The sequence below is a fragment of the Rhinopithecus bieti genome, unplaced genomic scaffold (assembly GCF_001698545.2).
Source record: "Rhinopithecus bieti isolate Rb0 unplaced genomic scaffold, ASM169854v2 scaffold_17861, whole genome shotgun sequence".
NCBI lineage: Eukaryota > Metazoa > Chordata > Mammalia > Primates > Cercopithecidae > Rhinopithecus > Rhinopithecus bieti.
In genome coordinates, this window is record NW_016809830.1 from 3,778,237 (window position 1) to 3,799,067 (window position 20,831).

The 20,831-nt window shown below is 46.2% G+C and overlaps 1 protein-coding gene across 9 annotated transcripts in view; it reads right to left on the reverse strand.

Moving 5' to 3' along the window:
• NEDD4L (NEDD4 like E3 ubiquitin protein ligase) overlaps positions 1 to 20,831 on the reverse strand; it is a 377,737-nt gene that overhangs the window by 9,142 nt on the left and 347,764 nt on the right. For all 9 annotated transcript variants that reach the window (XM_017890470.1, XM_017890463.1, XM_017890461.1 and 6 more), the window contains 7 exons: positions 19,370 to 19,465; positions 9,606 to 9,679; positions 7,357 to 7,417; positions 5,460 to 5,519; positions 3,795 to 3,902; positions 1,961 to 2,057; positions 1,148 to 1,220 (listed from right to left, as the gene is read on the reverse strand). In XM_017890470.1, the coding sequence (XP_017745959.1) occupies positions 1,148 to 1,220; positions 1,961 to 2,057; positions 3,795 to 3,902; positions 5,460 to 5,519; positions 7,357 to 7,417; positions 9,606 to 9,679; positions 19,370 to 19,465 (569 nt within the window). The remainder of the gene's footprint in view (positions 1 to 1,147; positions 1,221 to 1,960; positions 2,058 to 3,794; positions 3,903 to 5,459; positions 5,520 to 7,356; positions 7,418 to 9,605; positions 9,680 to 19,369; positions 19,466 to 20,831) is intronic.

Genomic DNA, 20,831 nt, shown 5'->3' on the forward strand with positions numbered 1-20,831 from the left:
AGTGTGTGGTTGCTCGTGTTAGCTCAGTACAGCCAGAGCAGGCTTTGTAGACCCCGTTGCATGAGAAACACAGGGCTACGCTGCTCACCGTTTTCCAGAAGGCCCACTTCCGCTGCTTCCCCAGGAGCAAGAAATGAAGGCTTTTGCAGAAAAACCAACATGAGGGACATGGGAGTTTGAGTTAGCAAGAGCTCTCTGAACCTGGCTTCAAGAAATCGATCCTGTCTAGTCTGCATTTGTGCTGGGCTTCACGCAACTCTTCAGAAAACAACCGGACCCTTCTGCCTCACTGTGTCTCCTGAGAGGGCCTTCTGAGGGCAGCCACGCTCCACGCCTGGGCATCCCTGGCCACGCGTCAGCCCTCTTACTCTCCTCCAACCACAGTCACATTACTGCTCAATTCCAGGGAATTACGGGTTATTCATGGGCATAGAAGGCCTTTGAAAAAGGATGTTTCCACAGGGTATTTTGTCCTAATTTCTCAACCAATTTAAGATTGGAATAAAAACCCAATGTATTTATAGAGGGTGAGAGCTGCCTCATACATGTATGGTGAACAGTGAAAGCTGCATTACCTAGAATAACGAGGGAAAGACGGCTCAGAGGAGAAATTCCCCACGGCAGGGACGCCTGAGCCCTTTATGTGCCAAACATACTGAGTGCATTACGTCTTTTTTTTTTTGAGACAGAGTCTTGCTCTGTCACCCAGGCTGGAGTGCAGTGAGTGGCACAATCTTGGCTCACTGCAAGCTCCGCCTCCCGGGTTCACGCCATTCTCCTGCCTCAGCCTCCCAAGTAGCTGGGACTACAGGCGCCTGCCACCATGCCTGGCTAACTTTTTTGTATTTTTAGTAGAGATGGGGTTTCACTGTGTTAGCCAGGATGGTCTTGATCGCCTGACCTCGTGATCCGCTCGCCTCGGCCTCCTAAAGTGCTGGGATTACAGACGTGAGCCACCGCGCCTGGTCTGCATTACGTCTTATTAGCACTACTGTACAATTCCTATTTTCATCCACATCACTATCCTTTAATTCTCTAAGCTACTTACAAACAGGAAACAGAGCAATCTACAGCCTCGAGCCCAGCACCATACCCAGCTAAGTAGTTCAAATACTGCTGTTGACGTGCATGTGTTTTTGCCACTCACCATGTGTGAGCTCTGGGCAGTTTCTCAGGACTGCCCCATTGCTCTATTGTAAACAGCTGAGGACCATTGGAACCTAGACAAGAAAAGAAAAAGAAATGTTAAGAGTACTTGGGGTAGAAGAATGAAGGTATGGTGTGGTCTGCAGTCCAGCTACTTGTCAGGGCAGGGTTTGCCCCCAAGGGTGAGGTCCAAGACACTCTCTTCTGCTGCAACACTGATATTTAATGTTGAGGGAAGCCAGAGGTCTGCACAACCTCACAGAAAGATCGCATTGTCTCCAGAATGGAATTGCACTAAGTTTAACAAACACAACAGTTATACGGAAAGGCAGGCAGCTGCAGCTGGTCTCGGCTGGACCCTGGAAATTTAAACTTCAAACTAGTTTTGGAGGTGGCAGGGCGAATGAAATGTGACCTTCAGTATGCAAAGTAGAGAGTGATTTTTAAATCTATAGTAAACATGGAAAAATTCTGCCTACTGGAGGTGACTTCACAGATCAGTTTACACCATATAAATGACCCTGCAAAACCTAGTGTTTAATGATTTTCTAAAAAACTAAACCAGGAAAAAAAAAGAGCAGCCTTATGGATCTCTTCACAAACCGCCCCCCAATCCCTCGAGGTAGAAGCACCATGTTGTCTATATAAAGTACAGATAACAGCACTTTAACTGAACTTTTATGGGACCTATGCATGGCGCACTGTCCTGAAAAAGCCTTCTGCAGAGGCCTGGGCAGCAGGGTTCTTGGGCCAGAGTTCATGCCTGGCTGGAAATTCCCAGGAGGACAACTGAACCTAATGGTATCCTGCTCACCATAAAGTTCGGCAAATCCATTCATAGGTACTCGCGATGTCCCTGTGACAAACTGCAGTAACCGGATACGCTTTTCGGCGTCCATGAGTAGCACAGCCTATGAACAGAGGCAGAAGGTCATTATATCCCCCACGTGACCCATGGCACATGCTGCTGTCATGCAGGCAGGCAGAACTTAATCTTATTTATATTGCAATGTAAGACCTAGACAGTTGACTCTGAAAACTGAGTAGTTTTTTTATGGCCACAATACGAGCTGGCCTCTCTAATCTAAGAGACTGAGTGATCACAACGTCCATCTCTTTCTTCTTCTGCCAACAGGCCAAAATAAATGATATAAAAAGCAAACTCTCTGATGGCACCGAGCTCATGTTTCTCTGTTCGAGGCTTACCAGTTCCCCCTAAGCCAATTATAAATATACAGTATTTAAGATTTGTCATCACAAGAGGAAGCCAGGTTATGAGATGGGATTTCAGACTGTAGACATGTTCCCTAGAAGACACCATTTTATCAAATGAAAAGAAAAAAAAAGCCAAACAAAACAAAACAAAAAAACACAGGCAAAGATGGGGTTCTAAAACAATCTGTGTATCTTACATAACTGCATTATTACAGGAATCCAGGTGGCTTTACTGGTAATGTCACTGGGACTATTTAAAACAAGCCATGTGAGACCTGGACTAGGATTTGAAGACTCTGCATTTTTTTTTTTTTTGAGACGAGTCTCGCTTGTCGCCCAGGCTGGAATGCAGTGGTGTGATCTCGGCTCACTGCAAGCTCCTGCTCCCGGGTTCACGCCATTCTCCTGCCTCAGCCTCCTAAGTAGCCGGGACTACAGGCACCCGCCACCACACCCGGCTAATTTTTTGTATTTTTTAGTAAGAGCCAGGGTTTCACTGTGTTGCCAGGATGGTCCTCGATCTCTGACCTCGTGATCCACCCGCTTCGGCCTCGCCAAAAGTGCTGGGATTACAGGCCTGAAGCCACCGGCCCACCCTGCTTTTTTCCATCTCTTTGCTGCTGGCATTTGAAATAGTAATAATAGGCATTTAGAAAATGTGAAAAAGGCTGGGCACGGTGGCTCACGCCTGTAATCCCAGCACTTTGAGGGGCCGAGGTAGGAGGACTGCTTAAGCCCAAGAATTTGAAACTAGCCTGGGCAACATAGTGAGACTCCATCTTTAAAAAATAAATAAATAAAAATAAAAGAAAATTGAAAAAGTTAAATGATTCCTTTTTGGGGTGAAGTAAATAATCAGTCTTTTGGGGATTTTTTTTTTTAAGTTTGTTTATTGCATCTCCCTTGGACTTGGACTCATCCATTCCTATTTTACTTCCCTCCTAAGCTGAACAGGATACAAACACTGGCCCTAAGACAATAAATCAAAGTTGTGTTATCTTTGGTTGAAAGATACACAGATCAAAATATTTGTTGGAATGTATTTTAAAAATTGAGAGAACGACTTCTTAACAGAAAGTGGCACTTTGCAAAGCCAACCCTGAAGCCTGTTTCTGCCCTGAGGAGCCCCCCATTTCTATTTACACTTTGGAGGACCAGTCCCTCAAGTAAAAGTCATGAGGTGGTCAAGGAAGGCCAGTGTGCTTTTGTAGTGACCAACTTCATTCAAGTCTAGCTGTCTGCTCCAGTTACAGAGGAGCCGCCACGGGGCTGCTGGCTCAGTTTGCCTCTTCCCTCCCCCAGCAGTCCAAGCTCTAACAGACCCCAAAGCCAGCATCAATCCTGAAGTCAGACCACACGGAGGGCACCACACAGCTCTCAATCCTGCCTCAGGTGGAGGACAAGGGGCAGAGCCGGGCCCTGGAGTTAGTTACCTTCCAGAACCACTGAATGACAGGGTGGTTTGGACAGTAGCCGTTCTTGTAAATAGAATGCTGTCTCCAGTCATTCACGTCCACATCACCGAGGCCACACATGAGCAACTAGGAAGAAAATTTACCAGATGTAAAAGCAGGATGTGAAAGCTGCGAGATCACACACTGAGAAATGACCGCCCTCAGTGCCAGCATGTGGTCACTGTGCCGTGAAGGTAAGCTACCAAATCATAACAGGAAGGCAGACACCTGTTCCAGGCTCCACCTGCCACAGCAGATCACAGAGGCAGCAGTCACGAGGGTGGCTCAATTCGAACCCTGTGCAAGCCATGGCATGTTACATTGGATATAAAAATGCCACAGTCGTCCTCTCTATCCCTCTAGTCTTATGCACGGGACCCATGGATTTTCTCACGCTCCAGCAGCATCTGCGCATTACATGGCTGCTTCTCCTCCTGAGAGGTTATTCTTCTTATCTGAAACCATCTCCCTACCCACAAAAGAATTAGTGCTTATGACAGCAAGAACTTCTCTCCTCCAGACTAGTCAATTCCAGTGATGACAAATCACCTCATCTGATCTGTCCAGAGGCCTAAGAACGGCAGACATATGCCAATGCTAAGGCATAACTGGGTCTTCGAGTTAGCATTTAGTCTAAGGTTTGCTGTTCTTATTACACAACTCTCCGTCAGGGGAGGTTTCCTGTGGACGAATGGAAGAAATTCCTGCAAAGGTACCAGAATGAAATGGAAACAGAACTAAGCCAGAAGTCTGGAAATAAAGTTCCTAGGCCTGACTGTGCCAAAACCTTGCTGGGTAAACCCAGCTGCTCTCTGCCTCAGTTTCCCACCTATAAGAGGAAAGGCTTGAGGTATATGATTTCCACAGACATCATCGATCTTGAACTTTCTGTTTTGAGATATAAGTATAGAAAGCCAGTCTACGGGAAACGCTCACTGGATGTGGATGGGGCAAACAGCCGAGTCCCACCAACAGCTTCTCAACAGACACAGTCTTCCTCTTGTTTCTCTCGACACAACAAAGGGTGAGATATTCCTTTGTTTTTAAAATGGCTGTTGCTCATGCTCATCTATGTCATCACCAAGAAGCTGAACCAAACAATCATTAAACCACCTTTTGCTACTACCTTGTTGCCTTCTGGTATTTTTCCTCACTCAACATACACCACTTCAAGTTCAACGAGACATCTGTTCTATAGGCCCAAGTAGCTGCTTGTTGGCCAAGACCCCCATTTGGCTGCCACGGTGGGGGTGGATGGGGATGCAGCAGGGGACACTTGGCCAGTCTGGTAGTGTAGGCAGGTTGCTGCTGTCCAAAGGGCTACTGCAAACCTTGTTTCTACTTGTTGTGGCGATTTGCCTTGCCTGGTGCGTAGGGCCATGATCCCAGCTCTGCTCAGTGGTCTCTATTCACTAGGCATGTTCCAGAACTGCCCTCTCATGGGCAAGGCAACTACAGCTGATTATTTTTGCTGTTCCTTACTCCCACATTGGCAAACAAGCCCCATAAGAGACAGGTAATAGAATTCATCTAAAGTTATTCTCTAGGACATTATGGATCCAAGAATATAAAATATTACTTGTAAAGTAATGAGAAATATTTTTAAAAATCCACTTTACATAAAATAATGTTTATAATACAAACCTCCAGCTCATTTTCATCAAAAATTTTAATCAAATCAATAGGAAGCAGTTCTGTGAATCCCTGAAAGAAAAAAAAATCATCTTAAACACCTATTGCCTTGAAGAAAAAAAAAAACAAATTTCACAGGAAAAACAAACTTTTCTGGTAAGCCAGAAAAAAATATAATCTCTCCTGACGATTCCTACGTCAGAGACAGTATCAAGTAACTATAGTTCCAGTAAAAACAGCACAGTCACTATAAACGTTTTGAAAAATCATACAATCTAGAAGATTCAAGTAGTGGAGTAATTTTTGAAACCTGAGGCGAATACTGGATACTGTAGGCAGGTGGATTCCAAAAGCCATTTATAACACCGCTGTGAGTCAGTGCGTCCTAAAATGCACAGGCCACAGATGTGTAAGAGACACACTTAAAAATAACGTGCTGGAGGCATGGAGAAGAAACACAGAGGGAGGCGGGTGATGGGTGCAGAGACTGTGCGCCCAGAAAACCATGCTCCAGTTCCCAGGGTACCACTAACTATGGCGTGATCTAGGACGAGCTCAGCTCTGCTGGGCCCTGCGCACTGCCAAAGTCGTGTTTCTGAAGGTGTGGACCGCCTGTGGTGGGACCCAGGAATCTGCTTCCTGGGATTTCTTATCTAAATAAAGAATGAAACCTGACATTCTGTCCTCCCATTTTAAGTTCCTAAGGCTCCGAGTTGTTTCTGAGTGTGCTGCCCGGGCTTCACTCATCCTGTGTAAGTGTCTGAGTGAAGGGAAATAATCGTCCCGTGAGAGCTCTGCCTCAGTGCAGAGAAAACCAGTCACGTGGACGGGAGGCCGTTTCCTGTGTGATCTCTGATGTAATGAATACTATCAGATTTAAGAAAGAATTTCACTTTTGGTCCAAGTGGAATACTGTTTAAAATGATCAATCCCTCAGCCTCTGCTAGGAGCCTGGGAGCATCCCTGATATTAAAAAGTTGGATCTGGGCAGTGTCTGCTTTGCTCTGTATCAGGGTAAAAGTTGTCATGAGGTGGCTGGGTATAAAATAAAAACTAAGCTTGAGAAAATGTGTTTTCCATGTATCTGTATAGAAAATAATCTGCAATGGATTATTAACATAGCCACAAAGAAAAAGGGCAGGGGATTAAAAAAAAATGCTCAGGGCTGGGCGTGGTGGTTCATGCTGGTAATTCCAGCACTTTGGAAGGCCAAGGCAGGTGGATCATGAGGTCAGGAGATGAAGATCATCCTGGCCAACATGGTGAAACCCTGTCTCTACTAAAAATACAAAAATTAGCCGGGCGTGGTGGCACATGCCTGTAGTCCCAGCTACTCGGGGGCTGAGGCAGGAGAACTGCTTGAACCTGGGAGGCAGAGGCTGCAGTGAGCCAAGATCATGCCACTACACTCTCGCCTGGGTGACAGAGCGAGACTCTGTTTCCAAAAAAAAAAAAAAAAAGCCCAGGCAGCAGTGATCCATGGAGGGTGGCGAGGCACTGCGGGGACTGTGCTTTATCATTCAGCTTTGAGCCCTCGGGCTTCTTGGAAACTGTCACTGCAGCAAAAGACAGCCTTCTCTTGGGTACCACCTGAAACTTCAAGACAATGGTTCTAGATCAAGTTTGTAAGATGTCCTCTTTAAACAGGACAAATATAAAAATAAGAAGTCAAGCAGGAGAACTCGTGAAAAGGAAAAAGAGGTAGTGGCACAGCAGTTGAACACTCTCGTGCTGGAGACCGGCCAGTGGTGTGAGCTGTGCGATCCCAGCCTTCCCGCGGGGTCCCCAGCCTCGCCCCTGTCTCTCAGTGCATGATCAGCTCCACCACACCAGCCAAAGGAGAAGCGAGATCCCTGCTCGACCCAGGACCAGAAGCACATGGCAGAGAACCCTGGCCAGCAAGGCTTACCTCCAAGAAGGCGTTCATCTGCTTCTGGACCCTGTTCACAAATCTCCACTGGATGACTAAGCTGCAGGAGAAAAGAAGACAACATTGAACCACCTCTGTCATCACTAGCACTCACTGCTTTCTTCACAACAGGGAGTGCTTCTCCTCCATCCGTGACAGCAGAGCAGAGGGGAGGGTCTCCTCTGTGCCGCCACTGTTCAGCTTATTCACGGCTTCTTTCAAGACTCCCTGGAATACCCATGAAAAACGTAAAATCTCACTGGACACTTCAAAAGAGTAATTAACTTCCCCCACATCAAGGTTTGGCTGACCTAAACTGCTTTAAATGCTTAACTGGTTTAAAATGCTTTAAATGCTTCAATTGCTTTAAAATGTGACAACATAGAGAAAAGGGGAAAGTTCATGGGGTATGAACACACAGGTATATGTGTATAAGATGCACACACCCATATACACACCATATATATATATATATGTATTTGTAAAGAGTACTCAGGACAATGCATTTAGTTACCTAATATTTCATTCTCATATCCAATGTGCTAATATTCAACAATAACATATAAGCATTATCAGCAAAATGATTTGCACTCATAATTTAATGCCAAAATTTAGAGGATGAATGCTAAGACCTCCTTACGCAACTGAAGTTCATCAACACCAAGTTCCCTGTGACAGTGTTTAACGCACAGCATAATTGATCACAAGGCAAATCTACTCCGGATGTCATCTGAGACATTCCATCATTCTGAAGGGCTCTCACCTTCGGAGTGGTACCACTGTAACCATGGTAACGGCCCTGAGGACCAGCCTGCAGCACAACCACTGTGCGGCTTCTCAGGTGGCACCTCCTGGGCTACAGTGATCAGCTCAACAGCATTCTTCTGGCACCAGGGGAGCAGAGGTATCAGGGAGCAGCTGGTGATTTCAATTATACTTTTCAAAGTAAAGCTAGCTGGAACCCTGCCTGACCCTGACTCCCACCACGTTTGAACCCTAAAAGAATTAACCGCAAAGAATGGTGCAAGACACATATCACACATGTCAGAGCCCTCAGACTTGAGACCTAGGTCACCCTGGGCTAGAATATTTTTTAAACCCCACACAGTCTGTACTTTCTGAAGGAAGACAATGGTGTCTGCCAGGGTGTCATCAGCTAAGATTGTTCAAATTCAGAACAAGCGTGCCAATTAATGTGGCCAGGTAAGAACTGATGTATCTTATTTCTCACCTATGTATTCAGCATAGCAAGCTTTCAACTTGAGAGTGGAAAAAAGTTTGCCATGTAATAGTTCCAGTCTTTGCCGGGATCTCTGACTAGAGACTCTAACACGCTCCGCTTCTTCCTAATTAGGAAGGACAGTAGGTTTTTCTTTGCAGATCACACTGAAAGGTGCTAAGACCCAGAGTCAATTCAACAGCTGTCTGAATTCAAGACCTCTGACCAATTCCAAATGAGAAGAAAGGAGGGAGCCCAGCCTGTTGATATGAAGCACTGAATGCAAACAAGGAACTCAGGCCACTGCGGCGACCCACAAGGGAGCCACAAACTGCACACTGCAGTGCCCACGTCACGTCTGCACAACGGGGTCTCCTTGGAAGATCCCAGAGTTATGCATTTGAAGCACACATATACACTAAAAAAGAAAACGTAATGTGCCCAACAGAGAAAAAACTTCTGCCTGGTACAAATGTCTTAGAATCACTTAAGAGCCAGACTTCCAAAAGGACTCAACGTTTTGTTCCACTCTGAGACTGAGATTGAATTAAGAATATTACAAATACCAGAAACAATTCCTTAGGGTTGCACATGCTGAATTATTCCTATCCATTTTAACTATTTCTATACATTTCTATTATGGAAAAGAAGTTGGGAGAGAGACAAAATATTTTTTCTTTGTTGGTTCCTAATTTTGCCCCGCTGGTCACTGACACCATGGCCCTCTGTTGCAATTCTAAATTTTAGTTGATATCCCCATATTCCAAAAGGATATCTGCCACATTACTCAATAATATAGACCTTTTCTCCCTCCTCTGCTCCTTTATAGGGGAGCTCATGATACAAGACAGACTTTCCATCCCATATTCAACTTCCCATGAGCCCAAGCCAAAAAAGAACTCATATTGTTGAAAACTGACCAATAAACTCATGCCCATAATAAACGCGTGAGCTGATTCAGCAAGGGACAGTGACCAAACATGCTGTTCAATTTATTTAAAAAAAAGGCAGTAAATACGTGTATACGTACTCGATATATTCCCTTTTGTTTTCATTTGTGACCATTATTTCCGACCCATTGGGCTTCAAATCCACTTGGTATGTCTGTAATTACAAAGATAAAACAACAATTACTTATCACAAAGTTATCTTGCATATTATTACTGAGTAACAATGTCTTACTATAAAAGGAAGACAACATGTATTCAGAAATATTTCCCAGCAAATGGGCTCTGTGCACAAGAGAATGTACAATGAGGCTTTTAAACTGCTGGGATGTTACACAGTTAAAGATGCTATCATTAAAGGCAAATTGTTTTATGGTTACTTACGACTTTTAATTATTCTTCATGTATTAGCAATAATGAAGAGCAACATTTTTTCATCTGCTATTCATTTATCAGGAAACTAATTATGTTTAATAGAGAAAAGAACAGGGGACACCCATCAAGACTCCAGAAATCCAAATTCTAATGCATTCTGTTTCTGAAAATTTTCTAGTTATAAAAAAGGATGCATGGTATTTCTTTCAAAAATGCAAACGGAAACTTAAAGACAAGAAAGAAGCTTAAGGATCCAGGCTGAAGAAACAGATTTATCTGGTTTTTGAAGACATTTATTTGCATCGGATGCCTTCTCCTTGCTCATCTGCCCCGAAGCTTCCTCCCTTAGTGCCACCCACCATCATGAATCAAGCAGCTGCAATCAGGGCAGCCCTTTTTCCTATGCTCTGACCCAGATCTAGCTTACTATAATGCCCTATATAGCAGTAACCAGCATGAGAGAAGGGAGAAAGGCCTATTATTTTAAAATAATTTTTTTTTTCTCATTGTACAAATTTTGGGGAAAAAAAGGTGGAAAAATATAGCACCTACACCTCTCCTACTGAAAGAAAGCCATGCCACTATTTTGGTGGGATTCCCTGTAAGTCTCTTTTCCTCTGCCTGCAGAGTAAACCAAGCCGGGGGAGAGGGTTTTCCAGAGTAAGTGTTAGGGTGGTACCCAGGAGGGATGGAGGTTCCACGTTGTGATAAATGCTGTGCTCTGGCAGAGGCCGCCTCCAGGGGTTCCTTGGTCCTGCCACCTGCACCCAGGAGATCCTGAGCCCCTCCGGCCCGAGCACTCGCACCTGTGTCTCTCATGTGGCTTCTCCATGCACTGGCTCTTGTTCCCATTCACACTGAGATGGCTTTTCAACGTAAAACACATTCATCATCCAGCCAGTCCCTCTACATTTTCTTTTCCTCTATTCAGGAAGGAATCTCATTTTTCCACTACACTTTCCATTTCTGCAAAGTCAGCTGAAGTCTTCACTGTGCCCAATGTGAATTTTAATCCTGTTGCTGCATTTCCGGTTTTGCTGACATCCTTCATTTCTCCATTTCCCTTTCCAGCTGCCATCCTCCCAGTGCATTCCATTTTCTCCCAGGGGCCATCTGCTCCTGCCCCGTACAAGCCGTGTCGGGGATGGAGGATGCCAAACGGTTTCCACTCAGGGGTGGGGTGGGGATGTTTCCACAGCGCAACACCGCAGTTCGTGGCTGTTCGCGGAGGCGCGCGGACAGTGCTCATTCATACGTTTTGTTCTACGTGTTAATGACCCAGGTTGGCTTTTCTTTTTTCCCCATTTATTCCTCCCCAGGAAGCCTTGTTGTTCCTTCAGTAACAGCTTTCTTATCAGATGCACGTCACTGACACGTTAATAAATCCCAGCCCAGGCGTTGCTATTGAGAAGGCTTTTGGTACAGCTCGGCTACACTCGAGCCGAATCTTTCCTCCCACCCTTTCCCCCTGCGCAGGGAGAGGGAAGGAGGTGAAGCACATAAGCATCTACAATCCTGGTAATACACTCCTTCCAGCACTCATCCGGCCCTCTTTCTTTGATCATAGAGCCTTCCTTGGTGTTGCCTGAAAGTTGTGATTTCCAGAGAGCTACTGAATGAGCGGGTCAGCCACAGACAAAGTGGGGAGGGGAGGGCTAAGGAGGAAAACACTCTGCTTCCTCCAAAAGCAGCATCCAAAGAGAAAATAAGCCAGTGTCACTGAGTGCAGGGAACTGGTTCTCACTTTCACTGTGGGAGGGAGTCTAATTGGTTCAATCTTTTTCTGAAGATATTATAATTTGGCAATAAGCATCCCAATTTAAAAACTACATATCCCTTCTCACAGTTATATGAGTATTCCACAGTTATACATAATTATGTTTACATAGAAAATACTGAAATAGCCTAAACGTCTACCAACAGGGCATGGATAAAAATAAATGGCACGTCTACAAAATAAAATTCAGCATAGTCATTAGAATGCTATAGACTGATACTTAGTGACATGAAAAGGTATGTGTGATATATTAACTTGAAAACGGTTTTCTGTTCCTGTGTAGTTTGCTGAGAATGATGGTTTCCAGCTTCACTCACAAGTGGGAGTTGAACGATGAGAACTCATGGATACAGGAAGGGGAACATCACACACCGGGGCCTGTCACGGGGTAGAGGGCTAGGGGAGGGATAGCATTAAGAGTTGTCTCAAAAAAAAAGAGAAATACCTAATGTAGATGATGGGTTGATGGGTGCAGCAAACCACCATGGCATGTGTATACCTATGTAACAAACCTGCACATTGTGCACATGTATCCCAGAACTTAAAGTATAATAAAAAAAAATTTAGGAGACTGAGGTAGGCAGATCACGAGGTCAGGAGTTCAAGACCAGCCTGGCCAACATGGTGAAAACCCATTTTTACTAAAATACAAAAATTAGCTGGGAGTGGTGGCTCACGCCTGTAATCCCAGCTACTCAGGAAGCTCGGGCAGGAGAATCGTTTGAACCCGGGGCGGGGCAGAGGTTGCAGTGAGCCGAGATCACACCATTGCACTCCAGCCTGGGCAACAGAGCGAGACTCCATTTCAAAATAATTAATTAATTAATCAATTGATAATAAAGAAAATGGTATGCAGAGTAGAATTTCACTTCTGTAAAAAAATCTGTGTTTGTGCTTACAGAGAATAATTCTGGAAAAAGTAAATAAAAGTTTTAATTCTGAGTTTTCTTGAGATACTGGGAATAAGTGACATTTATTTATTTTACATATTTTTATTATACTGGCTGTATTTTATTATTAAGGTTAATATTTTATAATCAGATAAACTAATAATTTTTGAAAGAAATGAAAAAATGGGCCCATACTGCGCATGCTAAATGAGGTCACAGCAGTAAATCATCCTGTGCGCAGCTGCCAAGTCTCACGGTTGATTCTGACCCTGGGTTTCTCTGTGGGAGAGTGAGGGGAGGGCCCAAGGAGGGTCACAGGATGAAGGGTTTATAATTCTGCTCTCTAAGCTACTAGGTTGGGGTCAAGTCCCCAGATTTTGGTTCCTCCCGGCTCGAGCCCTCAGTGGTACAGAAACGCATCCTTCTAGGGTGCGTTGCAGGCGATACTTTCATGAGTTACAGGTGACACTTTCATGAGAAGCAATGACCACTCTTCAAATTCCACTTTTGAGACCGGCTGTCGGGGGCTGATCGTGAGACCGTCTCCTGCAGTGCAGGCAGGCGTACTGTCCAGCCCGCTACACTGCCTTACTGCCACTGGCTGGTGCCCCCGAGCCCTTGCTGGTTGGGCACGAGGCTCCATGGGAGCTGGAGAAGCGGGGACCATGCCAAAGCTGTCTGATTCTAACGCTCGCCTCCAGGCACACAGATTCCCCCTGGGCCTCCATTCCTGTCTGACCTTCACTCTAACTACAGCCTGTGTTCTCCTTTCCCCCAAATTTGTCCCTTCTTAACGTCAGCTATTGCCATCACAGGAGGGGAGGGACTGTATGCCATCAGCACCGAATGCCAGGTGGCAGCGTGACAGTGTCAGCCCTAAGCAGGAGAAGGCGGGGCAGCGTCACACAGGGGCTGCTTTCCGCCCTGCACATCTCCTATAGGTGCTGCGGCAGCACCCTGGATCCCGTCATGAGGGTGGACAGCATCCCAGAGGAGGCAGAGACCCAGCAAGGTGACCAAGGAGAAACACCAAACTGCAGATGGAGCTGGTGCTGGCACCCAGGGGACCCGCTCCCTGGTGAGCAGTCTGCAGAGCCTCCTCTGTGGGGTGGATTCTTGCCACCTTCAGCCACGAAATGCACACCCCGCCCTCCCAGGGCTTTCTGGGCCATCACCCTCCTGTGCCTGGGCTCCTGGAGGACCCCACACAAAGAACACAGTGCCCAGCCACAGCAGGTGCTCAGCAAGCGCTCACGGGAAAACACTGCAGTAGAAAAATTCCTCTTTAAGTCTACTGGCCCCAGCATAAACTTGGCTCTCTTCCTCACAGAGATCAGAGGAACCTCTGGCGGACTCCCCGCCTTCGCCAGTTAACAACCTGATTCCCACACATCTCCCTGACTCTCCATAGATGCTTTGTGCTGCCTGGGAAGCTGCTGAGAAACAGCTTGGATCACATCGAATATGCTGAACTCGGCGGAACAAGGCTTGTCTGCTTGTCAGACTCCATTCTTGGAAACCGAGCACTGCTGGGCAAACTCCCATCGATGGGTGCTCACAAATCCTGCAGGGCATGGCCTCAGGGGCAGTCAGTGCCCTTCACCCCCATCACTCCACCAACCAGGCCTTCCTCATCCTCTCCAGCCTCTCCAGCAGACATCAGCGCGACTACCAACAGCACGGAGGCAGTGAGTCCACACCAGCCTTCCGACTTCCCATCTCCCCAGGTGTCATCCCTGTGTCGCTGACTGGCCTGGAGGGGCCGGGGCCTCAGCCCTCCCGGGAGCCACCTCCAGCTCTGGGCTCTTGGTCTGGCTCCTTCTGACTTTGGCCAGGACATGCTCTGCCTTATCCCTCATATTGACCGTTTCTGCCTTTTCACTCACTGCCTCCCCGCACGTGTTTCTCCACGTTTTAATTCATTATGGCTCCCTAAAGAGCCTTTTTAGATTCTTTCTGCCAATGACCCATCTCTCTCCATGAAATCTTAACAGAGAGATCCACAGTACACCTGTGGTATGTGCTGTGGCTTTTGGGAGGGCCACAAACCACTTTAATGTCTGAGATGATCTCCTCCAAGAATCCATTTTTGTCCCCTTGGGGTGATCATTCCTATGGAGACTGGCTCAACCTGATCCAGGCCTGACCCTAAAGAACCTTCCTATATGGCTGCTGCCCATGCTTTCCCTCCAACTACTGCACAGCCTCTCGAAACTTCTGGTACCTCTTCAAAACAACCGAATCAGGCCAGGCATGGTGGCTCACACCTACAAGCCCAGCACTTTGGGAGGCTGAGGTTGGCAGATCACTTGAGGCCAGGAGTTCGAGACCAGCCTGGCCAATATGGAGAAGTCCTGTCTCCACTAAAAATACAAAAATTAGCTGGGCGTGGTGGCTCACGCCTGTAATCCCAACACTTGGAGAGGCCAAGGCAGGTGGCTCACCTGAGGTGAGAAGTATGAGACCAGTCTGGCCAACATAGTGAAACCCTGTCTTTACTGAAAATACAAAAATTTGCCGGGCATGGTGGCGTACACCTGTAGTCTCAGCTACTCAGGAGGCTGAGGCATGAGAATTGCTTGAAACCAGGAGGCAGAGGTTGCAGTGAGCCGATATCCCGCCATTGCACTCCAGCCTGGGTGACAGAGTGAGACTGTCTCAAAAGACAAACCCATAACCAAATCAGACGATGTTCTGCTGAACTTGCAATCAAGAATTTTCACTTGTTACAGCCCTAAAAGGGTTCCTCCTCCTGGTGGGGGGCGGATATGTGCACACAGCAGTGAATGGGGGTCTGGTTTATTCTTCCTGCTTGGCACAGGATCATAGTTCAAATACTGACATTTCTTTAGTGGAAACTTTCATATTAGGCCCTAGAAACCAGCAGTCCCAGATTCTTACCAATCAGAAAGAAAACAAATTGCAAAATAATGGCAACAGCTGCAGCTTTATTACATGAAGGAACAGCTACTAAACTTCATGGTCTGATATTTCTAGCTGTGAAATTAAAAAAAAAAAAAGCTTGAAACACCGTGGAAGGCTGACTGCATGTCTGTTTCAACCCATAGCAACTGTACTCGCTTTGCCCCACTGCGGAAGCCACTTGACTGTTTGGCATTGGGGAGGAATGGGCTTCCTTCTGGGTCAGAGTCAACAGTTTTGCAGAGGGCCACAGAGGTGAGAGGCTTGTCTGGGCATCATGCTAATGCCTAGATTTCCACATCAACAACTATGAGTACCCACCATGCACCAGGCAATGTGCTGGTGCGAAGTACATGACAGTGAGTGAGCACAGGGCAGGGATGCGGCTGCCATCACCGGGAGGAAGCTGCACAGGAGAGACAGGCGCTAAACACACTGATTCACAGTGAGTCTGGAGGAGGAGCAGGGAGAGCCAGGCCATGCAGGACCTTGTGGGACCAAGTAAGGTTGGGGTCTTTATCTCAAGGGCAGGGGAAACCCCTGAAGGTTTCTGGCATAGGAATGACACGCTCATTTTTATAGGGAGCCAAACTGGACGTAGAGACCAGTCGGGGGTCTAGTGGGGAAGATGGGAGCTTGGACTTGGGTGTGAGTTAGAGAAGAGATTGGGAGAATGCATAGAAGTGAGAAAGGTTTCACAGGTGTGTGAGCAAGGCTCGCTGATGGACTGGATACGGGAGATAAGATCCATACGTGGCTGCTTAACTCGCTCTAAATTCCTTCCCAGAGTGCAAAATAAATACACGAGTTCCCTATTAAAAGGATAGCTCTCTTAAAAAGGCAAGGCAGTAATTTAACAGACTGGGCACCTAATTCTTATCTTACTCATCTCGTGGTCTATTTTGATTAGTGTATTACTCTACTTGATCCTACCCCAAAGTCAGAAGAATTCACATTAAACGAGGAGGTCTGAGAACTGTTTTTAATGAAGATCTAGCCTGAACAATCATCCGAAGTTTCATTAGAGGCCTGCTTAAAAACGCCAACACCCTGTGTTTGATTTCCATTTATGAGGTGGAAACAATTACACTTCAGTGTAATTAGGAAGGTTTCCCAGATCATTTGCTTCTGACTGTGGCATTGAGAATAGTTTTCTGAATTGGGTTAATTTGGTCATATGGTTTTCTATGAGTGGATCCACAAAAAGACTTTTTTAATGCATTTAACACACAAGACTGATTTTAAGTCTTCCTTAGTTCTTTACTTCCACTCCTTCCTTCATATGTTAAAAATGAAAGGAAGATACTTCCAGGGTGACTAACCATGTCTAATTGTTTGAAAATTGGCAGTTTAAGACCCTTCAATAGGTCCGGCTTTTTAAAAAAAGCCACTATGACTCAACTGATTTTGTTTTCTCACACTTAGGATTTCTATCACTTAGAACCTTATTCACATTTTCAATATGCCAGATTAGCACTCCTCATTCGTTTGCTCAATAAGCACTTAGTAGGCATCAACTACATGCTGAGCACTGGAGAGACCCAGAAGACCTCAGGGGGCGTACAGCACACAGTACGTCAGTCAATACCTCGAGGAGAGCAGGGAAAGAGGTCATGGGAGAGAGAACGAGAGTGCATCGGTACAGAGTTATGTGGCACTGAGGCATCTCTGGGAACACTGTTGAAGGCACACTGTTTGCTGACAGGTTGACACGAAGGAGTCAGAGGGTAATGCCAGAGGGGGGCAGGTCTGGATCATGAGGGGTCATACACCATGCTAACAAGTTTTCGTTTATGCTGAAGGTCACAAGATGGGCAAGTAGAAGAAGGACATTTTCAGGGTTGCATTTCAGAAATATTCCATAAGCGGCTCACACCTGGAGTGGGGGCATTGGAGAACAGGGTAGAGAGCAGCAAAGCAGGAAAGGGAGCGGCTGACAGGAGGCTGTGAGAACAGCCGTCAAGTGATCGGGGCATGGGCCAGGGGAGAGCACAGACAAGGATGTGTCAAGGATGGGGAGTCATGGGGCACAGCCACCCTGGGCACGGGGAGATGGCATGAGGAGAGAGGGAGATTCTGAGGGGACGCCCAAGGGTCAGGTGGGAGGGGACAGTGGTGGCACTGACGAGACCATAACCGATGTGGGGGCTGGGGAGGAAAAAGTGGCTTTAGCACTGGGACCTGTGAGCCTCTCAGGAGAAGCAGATGAGGCGGCCGTTAGACCAGGGAGTTCTGGAGGCTGGAAGACAGATGTGGGCCTGAGATAAGAGGCTGGCGGTGAACGGAGACGGAAGCAGCTGGAGCCAAGGGCAGGATGAGGACATCCAGATGGCAAGGGTAAGACAAAAAAGCAGCGGGTGCAGGACAGCTGTCAGGGTGACACCTGCATCCACAGGGCCAGCAGAGGACCATGCACTTCCAGGGGACTGGAGACCAGTGGGGAGGGGTGAGAGCCCCGAGTGAAAGGCACTGTGCCTTGCAGGCGTCTCTAGTGGGAGTGAGCCATTCATGTCAAAGGCAGCAGAGGAAGGAGGCAGACAGGGCTGGAGACACCCAGTGCTCTTGGTCCTGGGGAGGCTGCTGGAGACCCAGAGGGGCAGCAGCTGAAAAGATCCCTCCCTGTTCCATCACAAGGTCCCCGTGCAGGAGAACAGTGTCCATCTGTCTGTAAGGATTCTTAGGCATAAAGCACAACACGGCGGGGGAGGCGGGACAAAAGGAGATTTTTAAAGGACTTGATCATTTACATTAAGCCACAAGGTCTCTTGCCTCTGGTGTCTGAAGTCCTTCTCTGAGCCTCGCCCAGCCACTGAAGGGCACTATGGACTCCCCAAGTTCCACCCATGCCAGGACTCACACTAGAGACTGAAGTTTGCTGGCTCAAACACAGGACATGGGAATAACAAGTGATTGTGATATTCATGTGATTATTTTCTTATCCAACAATTTTTACCCTCAGTCATTAAATCCTTTATATCTAGTGGCATCAGCTTCTTTTCTCAAAGATTCTCTAGGAATCTTTGACATCTAGCAATAAAGAACACGTCTATTTCATTTTTCAGAGGGCAACCATCACAATTAGTTTATGGTCTAATTAATTTCATAGCCATGGAGATTTAGTCTGAGAGATGGGAAATACCTCTGGGCTTTTGTGGAAGGACACGTACCAGGGTCAGAGAATATCTTGAGAACACCTCCCAAGCTGCACCATTATTACTGAGTGGCAGATGAAGCAAAGGCTTCAGATTTGAGACAGATACATCGTATAGATCCTTAGGATGATGAGAATTCCGAGCAGGCAACTTTATCTTTGAAATCCACTTTTAGTGGCCCATCCAAATCCCTGCTGACCAGTCTGAAAGTGACTTTGAGGATTAATCCAGCCTGAATAACAGCGTGGGGGCAAAGCAGATGGAATGGTAGAAAAACCTGAGCATGCCGTGCTGAGCCCCACAAGACAAATGTCGCCATGACAACAGAACCATAAAACAGAGAGAAAAACCAATGGCCCTTCCAACATCATCCACTCCTGGTCATGTATTTACATTGCTAAGTCAGTAATCGCACTATTTTTTAAAGTACCTAAATTCTAAAATTGAGGTACAAATGAAACATTCACATTTGCTTTGGATTAGAAGAGGTGCCGGTTCAGGCCCCCAAGGCCTCTTGGAATTTCTATAACTTTGCTGGAAGAGAGAAATGGTTGTAATTGGAGTGTGGCTTCCTGGCATGACAAGAAGGTACTGCTGCAATGAGATGAAAATTAACACCTGCAGCTCCTGCTGGTTGTTTTTGAGTGTCCAGCAAAGTTGTGTTACAACCTGTCAAGAAGAAAATGCCCCTTGAAAGCTAAAGAAGAGTTCCCAGGGTTACCCACATGTACCTGTCCAAAGTTTTCTTCATCTATGCAGAACATGAGGTCCAGCTCAGTAGGGTCATTCTCCAGGATCCATTTCAAAGAGTTGTAATATTCACTATCCTACAGAATGACACAGGAGTGAAAATTCAGCATTTTTTCCCCCGAAATACAAACTCGTTTGACTTCTTTAAATAATTACATTCTAATGTAATTCTGTGCAGGATGCTCAAGAAATACGTTACTAATGCACTGTTTCCTGCTCCACCTAAACCAAACCTTCCTCTTTAATTTGAAATATAAACAAACTGTTTTAGTTGTAATGGGCTTGCAGTTAAACCCTGTCCTTGGTGATGCACAGTGGAAGGTATCTACTCTGGATGGTGCATGGAGCTGCTGTACTGGTCTACAAAATTTAACATACAGACATCAGTGTACTTTCTTTTTTCTTTCTTTCTTTTTTTTTTGAGATGGAGTTTCGCTCTTGTCACCCAGGCTGGAGTGCAATGGCGTGACCTTGGCTCACTGCAACCTTTGCCTCCCGGGTTCCAGTGATTCTCCCGCCTCAGCCTCCTGAGTAGCTAGGATTATGGGCGTGTGCCACCACACCTGGTTAATTTTTGTATTTTAGTAGAGATGGGGTTTGGCCACGTTGGCCAGGCTGGTCAATATACCTTCTATCTTTTAGAGTAAAATATCATGGCTGTAATTCCAGCACTTTGGGAGGCCAAGGTGGGAGGATCACTTGAGTCCAGGAGTTAAAGAGACCAGCCTGGGCAACATAGTGAGACCCTGTCTTTATAAAAAATAACGAAAGTTTTAAAAAAGAGTGAAAATATCTGAGGAAAATAGGAAGGATAAAGAACATTCTAGGCTGGGCTTGGTGGCTCATGCCTATAATCCTGTAATCCTCGGCTTTGGGAGGCTGAGGCAGGAGGAGGGCTTGAGGCTTGGAGTTCAAGACCAGCCTAAGCAACATAGCAAGACACTATGTCTACAAAAAAATAAAAAATTAGTTAGGGATGGTGGTGTGTGCCTGTGGTCCTAGCTACTTGGGAGGCTGAGACAGGAGGATTGCTTGTGCCAGGAGATGGAGGCTGCAGTGAACTATGGTTGTGCCACTGCACTCCAGCCTGGCAAACAGAGTAAGATTCTATCTCCAAAAAAATAAATAAGTAAAATAATGTTCCAACTAAGAAACGCTAATAGTTTTAAGTTATCCCCTTTCCTGTGCTTTGATCACTCTCCAGGTTAATGTCAGCAAAAAGGGTGGCCGCTCTGGTTTCAGAATCCAGAGGAGCAGTCACAGGCCTAAGCGCCTGTCCCTGGTCCCTCCACAGTCTCTCCTGCTGGGGACATGACGGGCTGTGAAGAGCGTAAAAATAATACATCCACTGTATTTTAGGCACTAACTGTCAGAATGTGGTATAAAGTTAGACATTAAGAGAAATTGCTATGCTCTTTATGATGTATGATGTATGCTATGCTC